This window comes from Bos grunniens, chromosome 4 (assembly GCF_055505025.1).
Source record: "Bos grunniens cultivar Pamir isolate PY7600 chromosome 4, Bosgru_T2T1.0, whole genome shotgun sequence".
In the NCBI taxonomy this organism is placed as follows: domain Eukaryota; kingdom Metazoa; phylum Chordata; class Mammalia; order Artiodactyla; family Bovidae; genus Bos; species Bos grunniens.
This window is the reverse complement of record NC_141168.1, coordinates 71,074,494-71,096,426: the sequence shown is the minus strand read 5'-3', so window position 1 is coordinate 71,096,426 and position 21,933 is coordinate 71,074,494. Positions and strand designations below refer to the sequence as shown.

General features: G+C 41.5%; 1 protein-coding gene across 1 annotated transcript in view; it reads right to left on the bottom strand.

Moving 5' to 3' along the window:
• Window positions 1–21,933, bottom strand: part of LAMB4 (laminin subunit beta 4) — a 156,560-nt gene that overhangs the window by 84,392 nt on the left and 50,235 nt on the right. Inside the window, 11 exon segments of the mRNA XM_086396831.1 lie at window positions 636–790; window positions 1,697–1,776; window positions 4,308–4,443; window positions 7,659–7,839; window positions 13,800–13,988; window positions 15,509–15,628; window positions 16,747–16,965; window positions 17,143–17,166; window positions 17,169–17,205; window positions 18,046–18,234; window positions 19,397–19,470. Of these exon segments, the coding sequence (XP_086252957.1) occupies window positions 636–790; window positions 1,697–1,776; window positions 4,308–4,443; window positions 7,659–7,839; window positions 13,800–13,988; window positions 15,509–15,628; window positions 16,747–16,965; window positions 17,143–17,166; window positions 17,169–17,205; window positions 18,046–18,234; window positions 19,397–19,470 (1,404 nt within the window).

The following is a 21,933-nucleotide window of genomic DNA, read 5'->3' as shown; positions in this document are numbered from 1 at the left end:
TGCCCCCCTCATAAGACTTTGAGATAAATATTTTTAGGGAGCATGCCCCACAGGACTGTGACTTGTAATGAATGGGACCAAGGGGCATTTTCAATCACACACCCCTACAACCAGGACTGAGGACTGCTAATCAAAGATCAGCTTCAGGAGGTTGGTGAGCACATCTTACACTTGGTTTGGTACCAGATTCATTCATTCAGTAGCAGAGATTCACGGCTTTCTGTTACGCACCAATCACAGTGCTCTGCACTAGAGCCACAGTGGTGATGGAATAATACACAGCCTCCCTTCCCTCTCACGGTTTATAGTGTCATCAGGGAACGCTCAATAAACGTTCCCTATCTGACGGGTACCTTGAAGGAGCAAGAGTCAAGTTTGTGTCATCACAACTTAATCCAATTCACACTTCTGTGCCAGCCTCTGTGTTGGAATGGGGCTATAAAAATAAAATAGAATGCAAACTCTGCCCTTAAGACTTTATAGAATCTGCAGTTCCGTAATAGAATCAACTCTGCTCCGTGTTTGTGGGCAAAACCACTCTCTTCTGGGTACCTTACCCACAATCTCAAGGGTGTGCTTTATGTATTTACCTACACTCCACCAGATGAAGTCTGTAAGGAGAGTCAGTGAAATACGAACCAAAGGTGCCAGGCCCTGAAGCGGTGTGGCTTCCTCCACCTCGTAGAGGTAGAAATTCAAAGGAGCAAAGAAATAGCCAGGCGCTGGCTCAGTGCAGCTGCGATCTGTGACGTGGGGGCGACAGTCACACTGCCCGTTCTTGGGTGAGCACCTGTGGGGAAACAAACCCACCTCGTGAAATAAAAGTGGAGGTGGGGGGCAAGTGTAAGATAAGGGCTTAGGGGTGCTGGGGTAAGTGCCCTCTGGATTTGAGTCCATTCTTTGAGTCCATCAGCCAGTCATCCTGGGGAAGATGTGGAGAGGCAATGGGATCTACAGGTCTGGTGTCTTTATTGACTTTTTATTTTATATTGGAGTATAGTTGATTAACAATGTTGTTCTAGTTTCAAGTATACAGCAAAATGATTCAGCTATACATACACATGTATCTATTCTTTTTCAAATTCTTTTCCCATTTAGGTTATTACATAATATTGAATATAGTTCCCTGTGCTATACACTAGATTCTTGCTTGTTATCCATTTTAAATACAGCAGTATGTTCATGTCAATCCCAAACTTTCCATCTATCCCTCCCCTAGCCATTCTCTCCTTATGGTAACCATAAGCTCATTCTCTCAGCTCTACAGGTCTGATCTTGACAAACCAACCCAGATCCATGAAACCCTGGTCACCACAGTGGCTCTGAGCCACACCTCAGTGGCTCTCTGCTTCTCCTCTAAAAACTGCCAAAGGAGAATGCTGGACCTCTCTTAACACGCTGACAAAACGCTGGTGTTTCAGGTAGGTCAGGTCATACATGAGCAGTGATATTTCCCACCACCTCGGGATTCCCAAGTAACAGAACTGTTTTCTCAGCCTCAGAAATACCTGAAGTGAAAGAAATCAAGTGGGCTATCTTTAATGTCTCAAGATTGCTGCTTTTCAACGCCCTTTGCCTGCCGTGGAATGACTTCACTTCCAACTGTCAGCATGTCCTAATAAGTGTGCTTTTGCTTATTTTATGGAAATGGGGCTGAGGAATACTGCCACAAAACTCACTCATTTTACTGACTTACTTGTTGGAATAAGCACCTCCAACATCACAGTTGCAGGGAGAACATCCATGGAGGTGATTTTCTAGTCCCCAGTATCCAGCCTACAAACAGAAAATGCTCAGGTGAGTCCAGTTGTGAAGATACCTGCTTCTCTGAAGTATGGCATTAATATTAAAAGCACTACAAGTCAATTGTCAACAGTAAACAGCCACAGGGCCCGAACAATCACACAGCAGCTTGCTTGCCTACACCCTTGATAATGATCTTCTAAAAGTAAACATCTCTTATTCTCATGAAGAGGGTAGGTAGGTTGTCTATGTATTGCTTCGAATGAAATTGCAACGGATAATCACTAAGGACCTACTACATAGCACAGGGAAGTCTATTCAATATTCTGTGAAAATCTAAATGAGAAAAGAATCTGAAAAAGAACAGATACAGGTATAACTGAATCACTTTGCTGTATACCTAAAATACAACATCGTAAATAAACTATACTCCAATTAAAAAAAAAAAAAAAAAGAAATGCAATAGAAATCTCACTGTTCTTCTGATAGCACAAATTTTAGCTTCAAGCTGGGTTGTTTAAGGCCAGTCAGGAGAAATTCTTCAACTAGCCTACTTGCAACTGTTTGCATAAAACCAATGGAGTCCCTGACTATAAAACCCCTAGGGATTTTTACTTCCACACTACAGCAATGTTTGTGAGTTAAAAAAAAAAAAAATTATTCAGCTGATAGTGAGATCTTGTATGAATTATCACCGTTCAGTAGAATCACTTACTTATAAATAATTGTTTTGGCATAACAAACTCTCCCCATGTGAGAGATCCAACTCTCTTCTTCAAGACTTTTCTCATCATTGCAACATCTTGACCTTTATTCGATATAAACAGCTGGTGAGATACAAACAACTACCTCTCAATTCTGACGTTTACTATAAAAAACTCAGAAAAAGACTCCCCTGCTCAAATACCTATTTAACAAGCTCAGGTGAAATTAAGATCTAGGTTGGGATGGAATTCTCATTTGAAATGGGTTTGTTAAGTACCCATATTTTTTGTTGTTATCTTGGTACAATTTTATGCCCAGTTTTACTCAGATTTATTTTAAACATTAAAAGTTGGCACAATTTGTTATGTAACACAGCTAAGGGCTTTTGAAATCTTTTTTCCACAAACCAAACTTCAGTTTCGGCAAAAGCAATGTGAACTGAGCTGCTTTACTCAGGCTGGGGTTGTGAGAACCCCCACGAGGCAGCATATGCTGTAATGCTGGCCCCCGGTGCACCATCGATGGATCTGCACGGGGTACCAAGCAGAGGCCTTGGCTCAGCCATGATGGACAAGATTCCCCAATAGTGGCCCCCGCTCAGTTAGTTTCTTTTTGCAAGAACAATGGCAGTTAACTAGCTAAGAAAAAAAGTCAGCCCGAGTCTAAGGTTTGTCTGGAACGATCTGATGCGGTGTCTCTGTTGACCTGTTCACTAGCTCTACACTATTTTGTGTTGCCCGTTCATGGTCATGGAACTTGGCCCAGCTCACCTTCCAACAAGAAACTTCTAGATTACCTGTCCTGTGGTAGAGTTCCCTTTTCATATTTTCTCCTTTCTGTCTTTTCCCTCCTCCTCTGCCTCATCCCCATGTGTTTTCAGTAAAGCGACTTACAATATTAGCACAAACTATGTTGTAACAGACATATGTTTCTTATTTATCAGCTACATTTCTTCAGACACATCAAGGTCACTGTTCTTTTATTAGGTTAAGTTTTTGTTTTTTCTTTCTAAAATGTCACGGTGGGCTGCCAAGTTTGGAGGACAAAGGAAAGAGCTGGATTTTTAACTCTCTAAATGCATGACACATTTCTTATGGCGGGAACATGTTTTATTTTGCTAATTTGAGACACACGTGCTCATGTGTGTAGTAGAGTCTGCGAAAAATCCAAGGGTTTATTTCCCACAGGAATCTACAATACATTTAAACTTGTTTTTTTTTTTTTTAATGAGCTCATCCAAAAATAATTTTGGGCAAGGAGTGGTAGGGGTGGGAAACTGACTGTATATTAAAAGGCTCCATGATCTGGTGGCCTTAACAAGGGGTGGTGGAAGGGGGGGGCGGCAGCAAATAAATGCTCTTACACTCTATTGCTTGCACTTTCAGGAGAAGAATAGATAAAAACTATTGTCTGGGTGGATTCAGATCCATTGGGTAAATGTTATGCTGGTAAATGTTTAACAACTAGCTTTCTGCAGAAAGATAGGGGCTGATTTCCAGTGTTTGCTGACTTCTGCAGCATAAATACTTTTACCACAGGAATATTGAAATACAACAGGGCAAGGAAAGTGATCAACAAGACAAAGTCTCTTCTAGGCAATGGCAGTAGAAGACCACATCACTCCCTAAAGCGGGGGATTTTGTGCTCAGTTGCATCTGACTCTTTGTAACCCCGACAGGCTCCTCTGTCCCTGGGGATTCTCCAGGCAAGATTACCGGACTAGATTGCCATGCCCTCCTCCAGGGGATCGTCCCAAACCAGGGATCAAACCCAGGCCTCCTGTGTTGCAGGCAGATTCTTTTACCGTCTGAGCCACCAGAGAAGCCCCCCTAAAAGGGGAATCAGAGGCAAATACATACAGTGCATTCTTCACAGTGTAGTCCGGTAGCAAACGACTGACACAAGCACTGGCCTGTATCCACATCACAGGTCAAGAGTGGCAGACTCCCAAGGGGGTGACAGTCGCAGGCCGAAAGCACATCATACATAGTTATTCTCATTTTGACTTCTTCACATTGGTAAACCTTCTTATTAGCTTACACTGAGCAAAACATGGCCACGAGAACCCTGAGCAGCCTGCCCTGCCAAGTTCACTGTCTGCCTGGCCGCACCACTATTGCACTTCATTCAACTTTCCCCAGAAAAGCCAATGCCAGACACTCTCAGAGCCCTCATGTGGTTCTGCTGCTGCTGCTAAGTCACTTTAGTTGTGTCCGACTCTGTGCAACCCCAGAGACAGCAGCCCACCAGGCTTCCCAATCCCTGGGATTCTCCAGGCAAGAACACTGGAGTGGGTTGCCATCGCCTTCTCCAATGTGTGAAAGTGAAAAGTGAAAGTGAAGTCGCTCAGTCGTGTCTGACTCTTTGTGACCCCATGGACTGCAGCCCACCAGGCTCCTCCATCCATGGGATTTTCCAGGCAAGAGTACTGGAGTGGGGTGCCTTGCCTTCTCCATCCTGTGGTTCTACTGGGTGCCAATTAGGAGGAGACAAGAGGTCATGCATGTTGGGGAGTGGGGCACAATTCTCCTAAGTGATGCTGGCTGGATCAAGTAACTAGGGGCAAGGGTTTCTAAGCATCGTGGTTATTATTAATGGCTCCCTCTCTGGCAGATGCCATCTATTATAATCCTTTCTCTCCTCTTTTTTAGGGCCTCTTTACTTTTTTTCTTTTTTATTCTCTGTCTCTTTCTCTTGCACTCATAGGTATTGTTTTGTTCTGTTTATGTTGTGAAGGCTAAAAAATTGTGCAACCAGAGCAAGATAGGTGTTTTCCCTGCTGAATCTGCTACAGGAAAAGCTAATGTGCTTGAAAATAGCCCAAATGTCCTTCAACTGATGAGTGGGTAAATAGTGGTGTATCCAAACGATGGAATATTATTTAGCAATAAAAAGATATGAAGTTGCTACAACATGGATAAACCTTGAAAACACCGTGGTAAGCAAGAAAAGCCCGACACAAAACACCACACATTATATGATTCCCTTTATGAAATGTCCACAATAGGCAAATCTATAGAAACAGAAGCATCACTGACTCAATGGATGTAAATTTGAGCAAACTCTGGGAAATACTGGAGGACAGAGGAGACTGGCATGCTACAGTCCATGAGGTCACAAAGAGTCAGACACGACTCAGTGACCAAACAACATAGAAACATAAAGTGGATCAGTGCTTGACTAGGGCTGGTGGGATGGGAGGTGGTAGCTAGAGTGTTTCTTTTCTTCTTTATAGTAAAATACCTGTAACATAAACTTTACCATCTTCACCATTTTCACGCATATAGTTCAATAATGTTACGTACACTAACACTGTTGCTCAACCAGTCTCCAGAACTCTTCATCTTGCAAAACCGAAACTCTGTATCATATCATTAAATACCATCTCTCTATCCCTCCTCCCTCCCCCAAGCCCTTGGCAACCACCAGTCTATGTTCTGTTTCTATGGATTTCACTTAACAAAATGCTTTCAAGGTTCATCCATGTTGTAGGATGGATCAGGATTTCCCTTCTTTTTAAGGCTGAATAATATTCCATCATGCATACATACCACATTTTGTTTATCCATTCATTCATCAGTGGATGCCTGGGTTGCTCCCACCTTTTGACTGTTGTGAATAGTACTTCTATTAACATGGACATGCAAATCATCTTTAAGATGCTGCTTTCAATTTTGAGGATATATAACCAGAAATAAGAGTATGGGGTTTCTTTAAGGTAATGAAAATGTTCTAAAATTGATTGTAGTGATGGTTACACACTCTGAATATACTACAAATCACTGAATTGTATACTTTAAAAAGTGAATTGTATGGCATGTGAATTATATGTAACTAAATCTTTGACAAAAGAAAAATCAAAACAAAACCCAGTTTTGGCCCATTTCTTGGAGGGCATAATGTTAGTCAGTGAACCAGTGTAAATGCCTGGAGTACTGAGAGGTATACTGGGAAATTGGCTTACCTATATATTTACCCTGAAATTAAATTTTACATCAAATCCATAAAGAAGAGCATTTAAAAAATAGAATGATTCATCATGCTGCTTTCTAAACATGCAAATAATCCACAGTTCCTTATATGGGTATAACGCAGAGCATGACACCGTGATTAAAGGGAAATAATTAACCCAGACTCTCTGAGGAATCAGCAGCTCTCTGAGACCCCAGGCAGCCTTAAATTTCTGTGATCCTAGAGCCAAGGGCGGAGAAGGCGATGGCACCCCACTCCAGTACTCTTGCCTGGAAAATCCCATGGACTGAGGGGCCTGGTAGGCTGCAGTTCATGGGGTCGCTGAGAGTCGGACACGACTGAGCGACTTACCTTTCACTTTTTACTTTCATCCATTGGAGAAGGAAATGGCAACCCACTCCAGTGTTCTTGCCTGGAGAATCCCAGGGACGGGGGAGCCTGGTGGGCTGCCGTCTATGGGGTCACACAGAGTCGGACACGACTGAAGTGACTTAGCAGCAGCAGCAGAGCCAAGAGGCTTCCTATTTGGCCCTCAAAAACTCTGCAGTTATTTCTATTTTCCCATGACTCCTTCCTTGCTTCTTTTTCCCCCCAATTGAAAATTGCCTAAGAAGTCATCAATCTATGCAAAAATGCATAATGTAATTTAACAAATTTGTAGAACAGAATCCTGGTAGAGGATTTTTCTTTTTTAATTTAAAGGTTTCATAAAGGCATTAAATTTCTTGGCAGCTATCCCTGCGTTTGCCTGGAAAATCCCATGGCGGTGGAGCTTGGGTAGGCTGCAGTCCATGGGGTCGCTGAGAGTCGGACGCGACTGAGCGACTTACCTTTCACTTTTCACTTTCATGCATTGGAGAAGGAAATGGCAACCCACTCCAGTGTTCTTGCCTGGAGAATCCCAGGGATGGGGGAGCCTGGTGGGCTGCTGTCCATGGGGTCGCAGAGTCGGACACGATTGAAGTGACTTAGCCGACTTAGCCGTATCCTGCCTTTGCTCCAGCAGTGAAAATGTGAGCGCCCCCTGCTGGTTCTTGGTGATAAACTGAGCAAACCACCTAAAATCTCCACTAATTCACTAAAATTTGCGAGAGATTTTGTATCACTAAAAAAAAATAAATAAATAAATCAGAGAATGCTGGGACTTATTTACAATGACCAAATGTTAGCATTGACAGGGGCAGCTCCAAGCCTCAAAATGCATTCAAGGTGATGATCCAGCTGCTGTTGACTTACACTGACAGCCGAGGGGGTCCGTGGCGCTCAGTCCACTATAGTGGTTTGGCTTGCATCTGTCGAATTTTGCGCCTTCCACATTCTCCTTACACAGGCATCGGCCGGTCATAGACCCCAAGTCAGGATCAGAGTGGCTCACACAAAGCCCACCAGAAATGGTCCCATCAGGGTCACACTCACAAGCTGGGGACACAGATGTGCATTATTTTAATTAATTGTGGAAATCCTGAAATAGAAGCATATTGCTTTACCTTCACTATAACTGCTTTAGTTGTTTAAATACAATAAATATGTTTGAATAATTAAACCAGTGAGCAAGGGCTGCTCAGATATGTCTCCCATATCTCAGAACTAGAAAAATGTTGAATAACACATAAATATATTTTAAAAAGAATTTTAAGTGATTCTAAAGGAAGAGGACCAGAGAAAGTCTATTATGAAAGCTAGATGTTAAGAATAGATTGATGAAAAAAAAGCAACAAACCGTAAAATTTATATGGATCACAAACAACCCTGAATAGCCAAAGCAATCTTAAAAAAAGAATGAAGCTGGAGCCACCATGCTTCCTGATTTCAAATTATATTACAAAACAATACTAATCAAAAGAGCATGGTATTGGCATAAAAATAAACACATAACCCAGTGGAACAGAACAGAGGGCCCAGTGACAGACCCACACATGTACGGTCAACTAATTTATGACAAAGGAGTCAAGACTGTATGCTGGGGAAATGTCAGTCTCTTCAATAAAAGACGTTGGGAAGACTGAACAGCCATGTGCAAAAGAAAAAACTGGATCCCTCTCTTACATCATTCACAAAAATTAATTCAAGATGGACTGAAGACCTGAATGTAAGATCTTAAACCAGAAAACTCCTGAAAGAAAACACAGGCAGCAAACTTTTTTATATTGGTCCTGGCAATGATTGTTTGCGTTTGAAATCAAAATCAAAGGCAAACAAAAGAAAAATAAACAAGTGGTACCATATCAAACTTAAAAGCTTCTGCACAGCAAAGGAAACCACCCACGAAATGAAGAGGCAATCTACTGGTAAGGACAAGAAATAACAAGTGTTTTCAAGGATGTGAAGAAAAGGGAACTTTTTTGTACTGTTGATGGGAATGTAAATTGGTGCAGCCACTATGGAAAGCAATATCAATGTTCCCCCAAAATTAAAAAATATGAAATACCCAGAAATTTCATTGCTAGGTACTTATCTGAAGAAAATGAAAACACTAATTTAAAAAGATACATGAACTCTATGTTCATTGCAGCATTCTTTATAATAGGCAAGACATGGAAGCAACTTAAGCAATCAATAGATAGAATAAAGAAATATACCACATTGTGTATATTTACAAAATGGAATATTATACAGTCACAAAAGAATGAATTCTCGCCATTTGTGGCAAAATGGGTGGATATTTAGGGCATTATGCTTAGTGAGATAAGGTAGACAAAGACAAATACCACATGATCTCACTTACATATAGAATCTCAAAAAAACCCCCAAAGCAAACTCATAGTTACACAGAATAAATTGGTGGTTTCCAGAGGTGGGGATGAGAGAGATGGGTGAAGGTAGTCAAGAGGCACAAATTTCCAGTTATAGAATAAATAAATCATTACTGTAATGTACAGTATAGCAAACATAGTTAATAGTGTATCCTATATTGAAAGTTGCTAAGACAGTAGATTTTAAAAGTCCTCATCACAAGGAAAAAATTGTAACTGTGTGTGGTAATGAATGCCAACTAGACTTATTGCAGTGATAATTTTGCAATATACACAAACATGAGTCACATTCTATACCTGAAACTGATAAAATGCCATATATCAATTATATCTCAGTTTAAACATCAGATTGATTATTTTCGGGGTGATGAAAATGTTGTGGAGCTAAGTAGGGGTAGTGGTTGCAAAATATTGTGCCAGTGTTCACTTTTAAATGGTCAATTTTATGTTATATGAATTTCACCTCAATTTTTAAAAAGATTTTTAAAAGACTCTAAAGGTGAAAATAAGGTCAAGAGATAAGTAAGAGTGGGATGGTGTAATGAAACATGTATCATATATTTGATTTCATACACTATAAAGGCATCGAGGGACATGATAAAGAGGGGAAAAAATCACATAAAATGTTTACCAAGTCTCTGAAATATGGTTGTTTAGAAAGTAAATCTGTCCTTCCCATTACAGAAAAATATGTTACAAAGGTAAGAGCTATCATTCTTTTTGAGTCTTCTTGGAAAGGAGCACGTTCAGGAAAGAAAAAGAGAGAATAAGAAATGTTCAAATCTTTGTTTTAATTTTGGAAATCTGTTGGTGGGACAAAAGCTTAGATGAAGAGATTTTGGAAAATGAGATAAACAGTCCTATGTAACAAAAGTAACAACCTCCTCCACCTTTTTTTTTTTTTCCAGTAGAAATTCAAACAATTAAAAGAAGGAATGTCATATGAAAAAGGATGCTGATAATATGAGTAATTCCAGTGGGTAAAAGCTAGAAATGTAGCGCTTGACTGAGTATAAGAAAGAACAGTCGGGGCTGCCCGATACAGCAGCAGCCTTCTTATCACTGGAGGTCTGGTTGTGACTTTGGCATAGAGGACAGTGTATTCATTAGTAGACATGAGATGACCAACAAGGTCATCTTGTATCTTCATGGACCTGTGTTTTCAAGGGATTCCACTTTTAAGGAAATCAATAAAGATTTAAAAAAAATGAATATCTGGATTCTAAGAAACAACTATGCTAAGATTTATACATGTTTGCTTTGGAGTAATAAAACAAAACCCTCAAGTCTAAAGCAATGTTACCTAACCACCATTTAGGTTAGTGTATTTAGGGGAAAAAATTCAGTCAGTTCGGAATCACTGAAGCAAACAGTTGTCAGACAAAATCTTTTGTTTGATTTTCAGTTGTTTATTACTGGATTGTGACTGGTGATAAAATCTTACTATGGAAAACTAGCACTGACTTCTGTTTAGTTTGGGGAAAAAACCCACAATTTTCTTCTAATTAAAGCCAGTTGCTTCTAGGAAGGAAGGAACAAACTAGGTTCATTTTAGAAGTAGCCAAAAGGAAAAAAACTCATCTTTGTCTGGGAGACACTCCAAAGGGTCAGCAATGAGTTCCAGAGTATAATTTAATTATACACAGAAATATCCTTTGGGAAAGGGAAATGGGTAAATGGCTAGTAAGTTTGAAATAATCCTTCATTGTGGCCTTTAGACTAGAAGTCCAATAAAATCTTTTCAGGTCACACAATTAAATTTCAGCAAACATATTATTGGTGGAGTCTACCAAATATTTGTTTCTTCTGTATCACATTCAACTGTGTCTTAAATCATAGAAGACTTAAAACTGGTCAACTCTTAGGCCTGGAATCTGATCATGTAAATATTTAGGCTCAAACTAGGACAGCTTAGAGAAAATTTATATGAGAATGCTGGTCAAATACACATCATCTGTATACACACTTACAAACACATAAATATGTGCTTAGAGAAGCTAAGAAGTCTCAAAACTGTTTTTTTTACAAGCTCCTCATTTGCCTTTCCTTGAGAAACTCCTTATTCACAAAGAATGGTTTTTAAATTTCAAATCAAGGGTACTAATTTTCTTTCCTTCTTTTCCTCCAAAAGCACTATTAAGTTAATACTAAGTGCTCTTAAAAAGCAAGATTCTGGTTGATGAACTTTATTTGAAATATTTGGTTTAGTTATTTCTAACCTCTTTTCAGATTCCCAGATTATCTATTTCTAAACACTGTATTTTCCTGATTCCATCTAAGAAATTTCATCTTCATTTACAAATATAGAGCTTTATAAACATTCATAAAAGTTGTGTGTGTTTGCATGTGTGTGTGTGTGTATGTGTGAGAGAGAGAAAGATGGGGGCAGAAGGACAGGGAGGGAGAGAGAAGTGGATTATGGATTCTGGTAAAAAATGTAGGGCACTTAGCACATCAATTTAAAGAAATATGTTTTATGAGGACCCAATTCATAGCACCCTACTCCAGTACTCTTGCCTGGAAAATCCCATGGATGGAGGAGCCTGGTAGGCTGCAGTCCATGGGGTCGCTAAGAGTCAGGCGCGACTGAGCAACTTCACTTTCACTTTTCACTTTCATGCATTGGAGAAGGAAATGGCAACCCACTCCAGTATTCTTGCCTGGAGAATCCCAGGGGCGGGGGAGCCTGGTGGGCTGCTGTCTCTGGGGTCACACAGAGTCGGATATGACAGAAGCGACTTAGCAGCAGCAATTCTTTATATTAAACAGGGCATGTAAGATAAATTTCTTTTTTTTTTTTAAGGTAAACTTTTATACAATCAGCTACCTACTGAGTAATCTGAGCAAAAAATTTTCATTTATGCTTATTCCATATCATGATGATTTAAACTTTAAAATCTAGGACATTGTATGTATTTGGGGTGAATGCTGATTTACTTTTGCATGCTACTGCTGCTGCTGCTAAGTCGCTTCAGTCGTGTCCGACTCTGTGCGACCCCAGAGACGGCAGCCCACCAGGCTCCCCTGTCCCTGGGATTCTCCAGGCAAGAACACTGGAGTGCGTTGCCATTTCCTTCTCCAATGCATGAAAGTGAAAAGTGAAAGTGAAGTCGCTCAGTCATGTCCGACTCCTAGCGACCCCATGGACTGCAGCCCACCAGGCCTCTCCGTCCATGGGATTTTCCAGGCAAGAGTACTGGAGTGGCATAAGACTTCAATTTATGTATTATGATTATGTAAAGTCTGAAACTGGACTTTCATAGCAAATGCCTCAGACTTCCCAGGTGGCACAGTGGTAAAGAATCTGCCTGTCAATGCAGGAGCCATGGGTTCAATCCCTGGGTCAACAAGATCCCCTAGAGGAGGAAATGGCAACCCACTCCAGTAATCTTGCCTAGAGAATCCCACATACAGAGGAGCAGGACGGGTTGCAGTCCATAGGGTCGCAAAGAGTCAGACACGAGTGAGCAAGCACACAGCGTAATATCATTTATCTCAAGTTTGAAAACACGTCAACATGTATCATTTGTTGGTGAAAAACGTGTGAAAGTGTAAAAAGAAGCAAGGTAATGATAGTTTATCCATAGGAAGGAGGGTAGACAAAGAGAAGTGGGTAGCTAGAATATCCCATTCAGTGTGCTGTGGTGTTGTAGTAATGTTCTGAAGGTGAAAGGGCAAGATACTATGTTCTGACAAAGCTAGTGGTGGGTGTATTATTTATATTATATATATAAAATGTTATTTTCTATTATTTTTATCTATGCCTAAAATATTATCTTTTAAAAGTTGAGATTAATAACATGAAAAACGTGTAAACATTAAAAAAAGAAAAATGAGAGACTTCCCTGGTGGTCCAGTGGCTGAGACTCATGGGGACAGGGTTCAGTCCCTGGTCAGGGAACTAGATCCCACATGCCACACTAAGAGTTCACACGGTGCAACTAAGGATCTCACATGCCACCACAACAAAGATTTAAGTTCCCACATACCACAGCCAAGACCTGGTGTAGCCATAAAGATGCTTTTTTTTTTTTTTAAAGGAAAAATGAAACAAGGTAAATTAGCTTAGCAAAACTGAACCATCTACAGCCAAATGATATAGCCAATCTCCGTACTTAATTATTTCCCTGAGCTAACACTGCAGGTGCTTGTGGCAGCTTCTGAAACTATCGCCCCCTTCTGGTTGAATCCAGACCAGTTTCCTAATTCATCAGTATCAGCCCCGGTAGCTCAGTGGGTAAAGAAACTCTCTGCAGTGCAGGACACCCGGGTTCAATCCCTGGGTCAGGAAGATCCCCTCGGGAAGGAAATGGCAACCCACTCCAGTATTCTTGCCTGGAAAATCCTATGGACGGAGGAGCCTGGCAGACTACAGTCCATGGGGTTGCAAGAGTAGGACACAACTTAGAGACTAAACCACCACAGCCACGGCTGCGAGACCACAGGGCGGGACCTAGATTATCTGGCCCAACTTGTTCAGAGAGAGAAAAGCTCAGAACCTAAGTGATTTTGCAATTCCTACCACTACGAGAGCAGTTTGGAGATGCTGCTGAGCCCAGTGGGGGCCAGTTCCATCATCCCCTGCTCAGATGAGGTGCGAGGATGCGTCAGAGGCTGGGGACTCACGAATGCACACGTCAGGATCCGAGATGGCCTTAAGGAGGTCCCTGTAGAAGAGAGGTCTGCAGCGGTCACAGTGCTGGCCCTGGGTGTTGTGCTGGCAGTCGTCACACATGCCCCCACTGCGGCCCCTGCTCGCCAGGTATGCAGTCATGTCGAAGTGACAGCAGTCAGAGTGGCCGTTACAGTGACAAGCTGAAAACCCAGCAAAGTTATGAGAGATTGCCAAGGTCCCCATGGTGAGCATCCCAGGGATGGTGGCTCCCTGCTCCATCACCCATTTCCCCCTCCTCCACTTTCTTCAGACTCCTTACACCAGTACATAGAAGCTTAAAAGAGTTGCTTTCAAGGATCTTTTTAGCACTCCAATTCTGCTCATATACTCTATAGAATGTGTTCTCGAAATGTTCACTATTTAGATTTTTTTTTAATCAAGCAGAGAAATACAAATCATTTGGGTGATCTAAAAGCCATAGGATCTAATACTTTTTTGTTGTTGCTGTTGTTCAATGAAGAATATAAACATATTCTTTACCTCTGTGCTTTCCAGGCAGCACAGAGGTAAAGAATCTACCTGCCAATGCAGGAGATGTGGGTTTGTCTGGGTCGGGACGATCCCCTAGAGGAAGAAATGGCAACCCCCTCTGGTATTCTGGCCTGGAGAATCCCAAATACAGAGGAATATGGTGGGCTATACAGTCCATGGGGTGGCAAAGAATTAGATATTAGACTGAGCACACAGCACACACAAAGAATATGCTTACTGACTCAGACTGGTAAATCTGAAGGTTTATATCACCTGTTTGGTAGTATGGTAGTACTGGATTCTCCAGATAAGATGCTAGAGCTGGGTCCAGCCAGCCTCTCCTTCTCTAGGGCAGAACTGCTGGAAGCAGGGCTAAATGTCATTTTCCTCCCAACAGGCACTCACCCAGATCATCAGAAGGAAAGGCTGTCTGTTTAAAGGGATCTGTGTATCTTTGTGGTAATATCTATGCTACTTGCCTGGTTGGGTTTTTCCCTGTAAACAGCATAAGCTTGGGCCACATTTTGCTGGGTCATGTCCACTGTGACACCCATGGATGGGGATTTTTCATAAGAGCTCATCTAATAACCTCTTTGTCAAATCCTGTTTTTCCCACATTTGGGAAAAGAAACTGAATAACAGCTTTAGAAATGCATCAAAATTCAGAGGCAGAAAACACATGACTAAACTCCCTCCTATCTTTTTAAGTCTAAATATTTTATTAAAAAACACAATAGCCTGTCAAACTCCATCCTGGGCCTCATTTCCCATATCTTATCTGACATATGGGTTTAAGGTCACATTCACTGAGTGTACATTTATTCAGGAAAACAGTGGGGCTCTCTGTACAACTTCTAGTGGTCACCAGATTGCTGGAGTGACACCATCCCCGCTGATATTACCCCCCATGGCTGTGCCCCTCCTATGGAAGGGGCCACACAACATATAATCTAGTTGTTCAAATTAATGTTCAGTTTTGGTGTGAGGGTTGGAGAAGCTGGTGTTCTTCTGTGCAGGAGGCACGAGAATATCACACAGTTGGAGCTGGAAGTCACAAGTTCACCCCCTGTGGTGTCAGAAGTCCAGCAGAAACCAGCTAAATGTTCTCCAAAAGAAGGGAAAGCAGAGACTGTGTAAGGAGTTTCGTATAAGGAAACTCAGTCTATGCTAAGAACTGAGGTCCACCCACCTCGGCAAGCACTGTCCAGGAGGCCCATAGCTGGCCTCCAGGGAACATCCTGGGAGAAGGCCTTGCACCTCTCACAGTTTGGCCCATCTGTATTGTGCTGACAGATGCATCGACATGAACCTGCATGCGTGAGGAACATGAACGGTGAGAACACAGGGCCCATATTTGAACTTTGAGGACGTTGGGGTTCTTTAAATGGAAAATGAAATACCAGCCCGAGGGGGTCTCTCTGGGTCTTAGTTTTCCACGTGTTAGTTACAATACGAACCCTGACTGTCTACTATTACTTGCGTATTAGCTTTTAAACTTTTTAATTTTAAAAACTTTTTAAATTTTAAATGTGTAAGTGAACATTTACAAGGAATTCTTTGTTTTTCTGAATTTTGGTATCAGGGAACAACATGGCCTGAACACAGGCCCTTGGCAAACTGAGGGCCAGGATGGAGAATGTGTATGTGTGTGCACAAGTGCGTGTCTGTGGGGGATGATTTAGGAACTTCAGGGAATTAGAAAACTAAAACTGGAAAAAGGTGTGGGATTCTCTTGATTTTTCACAAAATGCCCTCAGTGCCCACATTCCCAGGGAAAAGTTCCATTTCTGGTGAAACATATGAGATGTCTAATTGGAAAGATCTATAGTCTCCCACATTGTCCGTTATAACCAATATTTCAAAACTATTTTTAGTTAGACACACTCCCAAGACTCTGCACAAAATCAAATTCTTCTACTGTATTATTCCTTTAAGATTAGTCCCAGGAGTGGAGAAGATCTGCACTGCTTAGGACAGAGTCATTCACAGCATGTCACTCGAGGTAACGGCTTTCAACAGCATCAGATGTCACTCAAACACTTTGGCACTGAGCCCAGGCTCTCACATGAATAGACCATCAATACATTTTTATGAGACAATGTATGTGACATGGTTCCTCCCCATCAAATCTCCATTCCCTAAAAAACCAATAAACGAGAGAGATAAGATGGACCATCTGGAAATAATAAATTACAAATTCTGCCCATTAGCTCAATGATGGCCACATGTGGCAGAATTCACAAGAACTTCTGTCCAGAGAACCAAAGGCCCCCACATGGCCTGATGGGCCAGACTGAATGATATCTGCCTGGCACAAAGAGGGCTCTTGGATTGTTGATCCCCACATACAGAGCTGACATACATTCAGCACTAAGACAGTGAAGGGAAGATAGGAGAGCCGATCTTGCTCTCAGGTGAGTTTGTAACTCACCATGCCTGGAGGGCTGAAAACATCACTGCGCGTCTTCTGTGTTGAACCACATTCGCTAGCATGGCCATTGCAAAAACAGCTTCCTCGAACTACCATCTCATACACAGCATAGTAGTATTTATCAAGGGAATCATTTTGCCTTCTTCCAAGCAAAGTATCCCCGAGAGTATGGAGCCTGGTAAAGTTTATCCTCAGGTTTGTTAATGTCACAAGGTCTAGAGAAAGGAAAATAATGAAATTAATAAATCAAAGTGCATTAGGTTGGATGGGTTCACAGCACCCTCCTTGACCGATACTCTCTTACCATCCTATAGACATGCAATGACGAGGAAGCCCCCTCACATGAAGTTTTACAAAAGAAGTCGGTGTGAAAAATATAAAGCAATTCATACCCTGGATGTAAGGGCTGTAGGGTTTTCTATTTCAAACCTGGGATCCAACACCTTTAAAACAACCTGTAAAACAAAGGTAGGTAAATTTAGAGTGTTTTATCCCCAAAACGTAAGTGTTCAATATACTCTTAAAGAATATATCCTGACCTTACAAGAAGGCTGAGCCACTATTTCCCACCTGGTGTAGAATGTAGATTATCATTTGGGTTCTCATTTGAATAAAAGCACCAAGAATGAAAGTGAAGGAAGGTTGTTAAACAGTCATCCTGGCTCTTTATGCACAAGTGGTCCATGTAGACAGAAGTGCTCATACGACTGGTGGAAAGGACTCCCACGCTTGGTTGGGGTGGAGTGATGGGTTCATGGTTCAGCAAGCCCTCATCAGTGTGGATCTGGCCCTGGGGGATTCTGGAGCTGCCTTCTGTCAACCATTCCTACTACTCTACCTGATAAGGTAATATCTCCCAAGCCTACTCCTATCCCCTGACTTTCTGCCCATCACCAGCTTTGCTTTCAGGAACTTCTGGGCAGATTCCACCCAGCTGGGGGGCTTGCAGAGCATGGAGGGCTGCCATTAGCCTTTATGGTTCCTTTGAAAGGACTAGAAAAAGATATTCCTATCTCTGGCATTCTGGCCACAGTGTCCAACTTGCGTTTTAGCCCTTGTTTACCTTCAGCAGGGGCACTCTTGTACAGGATCATTTCTTATAAGATATTTGTAATTTATGTGAATATGAGCTGAATTCAGGACTCATTTCAATTTAGACACTGCCATTCCTAAACAAGCAGCAGCTCATGTTCTGTTTCAGTAGACACTACCTAAATTGTTTTCATCTCGATTAACCACGGTAACAACAAAAAGATTTCATTTCTAGGAAAGAAACCGAAGAAAGGAAATTCTACCTCACCACCAGTGGAGGGTTCAATATCCAAATATTTGGAGTCACAAACAAGGTCTCCCACTCCCTGGGCCTGGCCAGATGTGATGTTAGGGAAGGAAGTAGCACAATCTTTGGCAAAATATTTGAACACTCTCCAGGTGTGTCCATAGTCTGTGGAGCGTTCAACTAACATTGCAGCAGGCCGAAAAGTCTAGAAGAAAAATCAGTTAAACTTGTCATGCTTCGCAAAAGTAGAATTTATAACTCATTCCAGATTGACAATATTTTGGAATTCCATTTTTAATACCTTTGTTTGTATCTTTTTCAAATCTATTCTAAGGAATTCTCTGGTGGTTCCACTGCAGAGGGCACAGGTTCGATCCCTGGTCAGGCCACTAAGATTCCCCATGCCATGCAGCAAGGCCAAGAAAAGGAAAAGAAAAAAAAAATCTACTCTACCATGAACACACCAAAATCTTTCTATCAAGTGGGCGACTATTTATGAGCATATGTTTTGTCTCAGAATCAAATTCCATTTTAAAATTGTTTCTGTATAAATTAATTGAAGAAAAATGGCATGTACTTTTTTTTTAAAAAAACCAATGCAGTTGACATTTTTATAGCAATCTGCATGTGGTTTTCTTCACTTAGAATACTTTTCCTCTGGCAAAGGCTTATACATCCTTCAAAATCTACCATGAAGTTCACCGTTTCCCCGAGTTGCCTTAGCCATGTCAGATATCGTACATCTATTTTTGCACTTGTCACTCTGCATTGTGATTTCAAAATTATATATCTGTTTATACCTATGACTAGACTGTGAGCTCTTTGAAATCAAAGACTACTTCTTAAATTTTTAAAACTTTTAATTTTATGTTCATCTTTTATAGCTAAAACCTAGCACCGGGCCTGACAAAATTAGAATTCTGATGAATGATTAAAGAATGACGATAGCACAGATTTTCTCTGGCATCTAACTCAGTAAAGAGCCTTTAAATTTTCTTCCTCTTTTGATCACATTTTTTTTTTTTTTAATTTCCTTAAATAATTTCCAGTGCCTGGCCTTTTATCCTCCAAATTATCTTTCTAGTTCTTGTCATCTCTAGCACCCCAGAGCTTGGAGGTTTTCTTTCTCCTGTATCTTTCTTCTAAGACTCACTCTGTCTTTTCTTTTTTGTTAATCATGTAAGTTATTATTTAATGAGCACTGGTGTTTTTTTGTTTTTCATTCAAGAGCAAAAAGCCCAGATAACAAAGCTCCAGTCTGGATTTTAACAGCTTTTTGTTCTCTGCAGGGGAGCAAGGAAGTGAAATCTAAGGTATGCCGAGCATTTGGTAAGTAGATAAGGGGGCAGCAGTCTACTCATCTGTACCTTAAAGGTCAGAATAAGGTGACTGAGCTGAAATAAGGCCTCTAGGTCCAGTCTGATGCTGACATGATCAAGACCTAAAGGAAAATCCAGAAAGAAGAAAATCAGTGATTTTGAGAGACAACTGTTTACCTTGCTAATTCCTCAATTGTTTGTAATGAAACCCTTTGGAATCTTATGGCTGGTGATTAACACTCTTGCCAGGTCTGTTGGAGTGGCTTTCCATGCCATTCACACTCAGGATAAGGTCTATGTGAGGGTAAGTAATATCAGCTTTCCCCTGATTGTGCCCACATTTATATTTTAGTGACAACACGCACAGCCACAGTGTGGCAGCATGGCACACCACCAAGGGAGTTCCTGGATGATCCCTGTAGGTAGAAAGAGAGGGCTCATCGTGTTCACCTTAAATCTTGACTTCATATAAGCTAGGAGCCAGCACATGGCAAACACCCACACCCTCTCCTTCCAACAGCTACAAGGAAGCACTTGACCTACCTGTATTGTCACTCAGCAGAAAACACATCTTGGATTTTTCTCCTGGGACTGAGGGTCTATGGGCGCCTCTGTGGCGACCAATCATGTTCCTGTCCAATGGACGACACTGAAAAAGCTTCATACTATGCTTGCCCTAAATCATCTTATATACTGATGATGATGATTTCCTTACTCCCTTCTCATGGTCTAGAGTCCCCTGCAGGAAATACATTTAGGTATCCAAAGACAATAGAGGGACTATAGCCCGAACATCCTGGCCAGGACTTTGCACTGAGACAGCTTGGTGCCATCCAGGTATAGCAGGGATGTGAAGTATCAGGTCCAATCCAGACATGATGGAAGCTGCTTTCTAGAGTAGAACTGTCCAATGGATGTATGAGTCCCATGGGTGATTTAAAATTTTCCAGCAGGCATATTTTACAAAGTAAAAAGAAACAGGAGAAATTATTTATATTTATTATCTCTCTCTCTCTCTCTCCAAGTGAAAAGTGAAAGTGAAGTCGCTCAGTCATGTTCGACTCTTCGCGATGGACTGCAGCCTACCAGGCGCCTTTGTCCATGGGATTTTCCAGGCAAGAGTACTGGAGTGGGTTGCCATTGCCTTCTCTCTCTATATATATACAGATACATAAAATATATTTTATATATCTATAAAATATATTTATCCATATATTATAAATAACATGACATATTATAAATAACACACACTACAGGTAATAAATATATAAAAAAATATATATATATTATAGATAATATATTGTGTGCTGTGCTCAGTCATGTCGAACTCTTTGCAACCCCACAGACTATAGCCTGCTAGGTTCCTCTGTCCATGGGATTCTCTAGGCAAAAATGCTGGAGTAGGTTGCCATTTTCTACTCCAGAGGATCTTCTCAACTCAAAGATCAAATCCACGTCTCTTGTATCTCCTGCATTGGCAGGTGGATTCTTTAACACTGTACCACCTAGGAAACCCTAGATAGACAATCAGATCAGATCAGATCAGTTCAGATCAGTCGCTCAGTCGTGTCCGACTCTTTGTGACCCCATGAATCGCAGCACGCCAGGCCTCCCTGTCCATCACCAACTCCCGGAGTTCACTCAGACTCACGTCCATCGAGTCAGTGAGGCCATCCAGCCATCTCATCCTCTGTCGTCCCCTTCTCCTCCTGCCCTCAATCCCTCCCAGCATCAGAGTCTTTTCCAATGAGTCAACTCTTCACATGAGGTGGCCAAAGTACTGGAGTTTCAGCTTTAGCATCATTCCTTCCAAAGAAATCCCAGGGCTGATCTCCTTCAGAATGGACTGGTTGGATCTCCTTGCAGTCCAAGGGACTCTCAAGAGTCTTCTCCAACACCACAGTTCAAAAGCATCAATTCTTCGGCACTCAGCTTTCTTTATAGTCCAACTCTCACATCCATACATGACTACTGAAAAAACCATAGCTTTGCTTCCAAGAAGCAAGCATCTTTTAATTTCATGGCTGCAGTCACCATCTTCAGTGATTTTGGAGCCCCCCAAAATAGTCTCTCACTGTTTCCTTTCCCCATCTGTTTGCCATGAAGTGATGGGACCAGGTGCCGTGATCTTAGTGTTCTGAATGTTGAGTTTTAAGCCAACTTTTTTCTCTCCTCTTTCACTTTTATCAAGAGGCTCTTTAGTTCTTCTTTGCTTTCTTCCATAAGGGTGGTGTCATCTGCATATATGAGGTTATTGTTATTTCTCCCGACAATCTTGATTCCAGCTTGTGCTTCATGCAGCCCAACATTTCGCATGATGTACTCTGCATATGGGCTTCTCTCATAGCTCAGTTGGTAAAGAATCTGCTGCAATGCAGGAGACCCCAGTTCAATTCCTGGGTTGGGAAGATCTGCTGGAGAAGGGAAAGGCTACCCATTCCAGTATTCTGGCCTGGAGAATTCCATGGACTGCATAGTCCATGGGGTTGCAAAGAGTCAGACATGACTGAGTGACTCTCAGTTTCACTCTGCATATAAGTTAAATAAGCAGGGTGACAATATACAGCCTTGACATACTCCTTTCC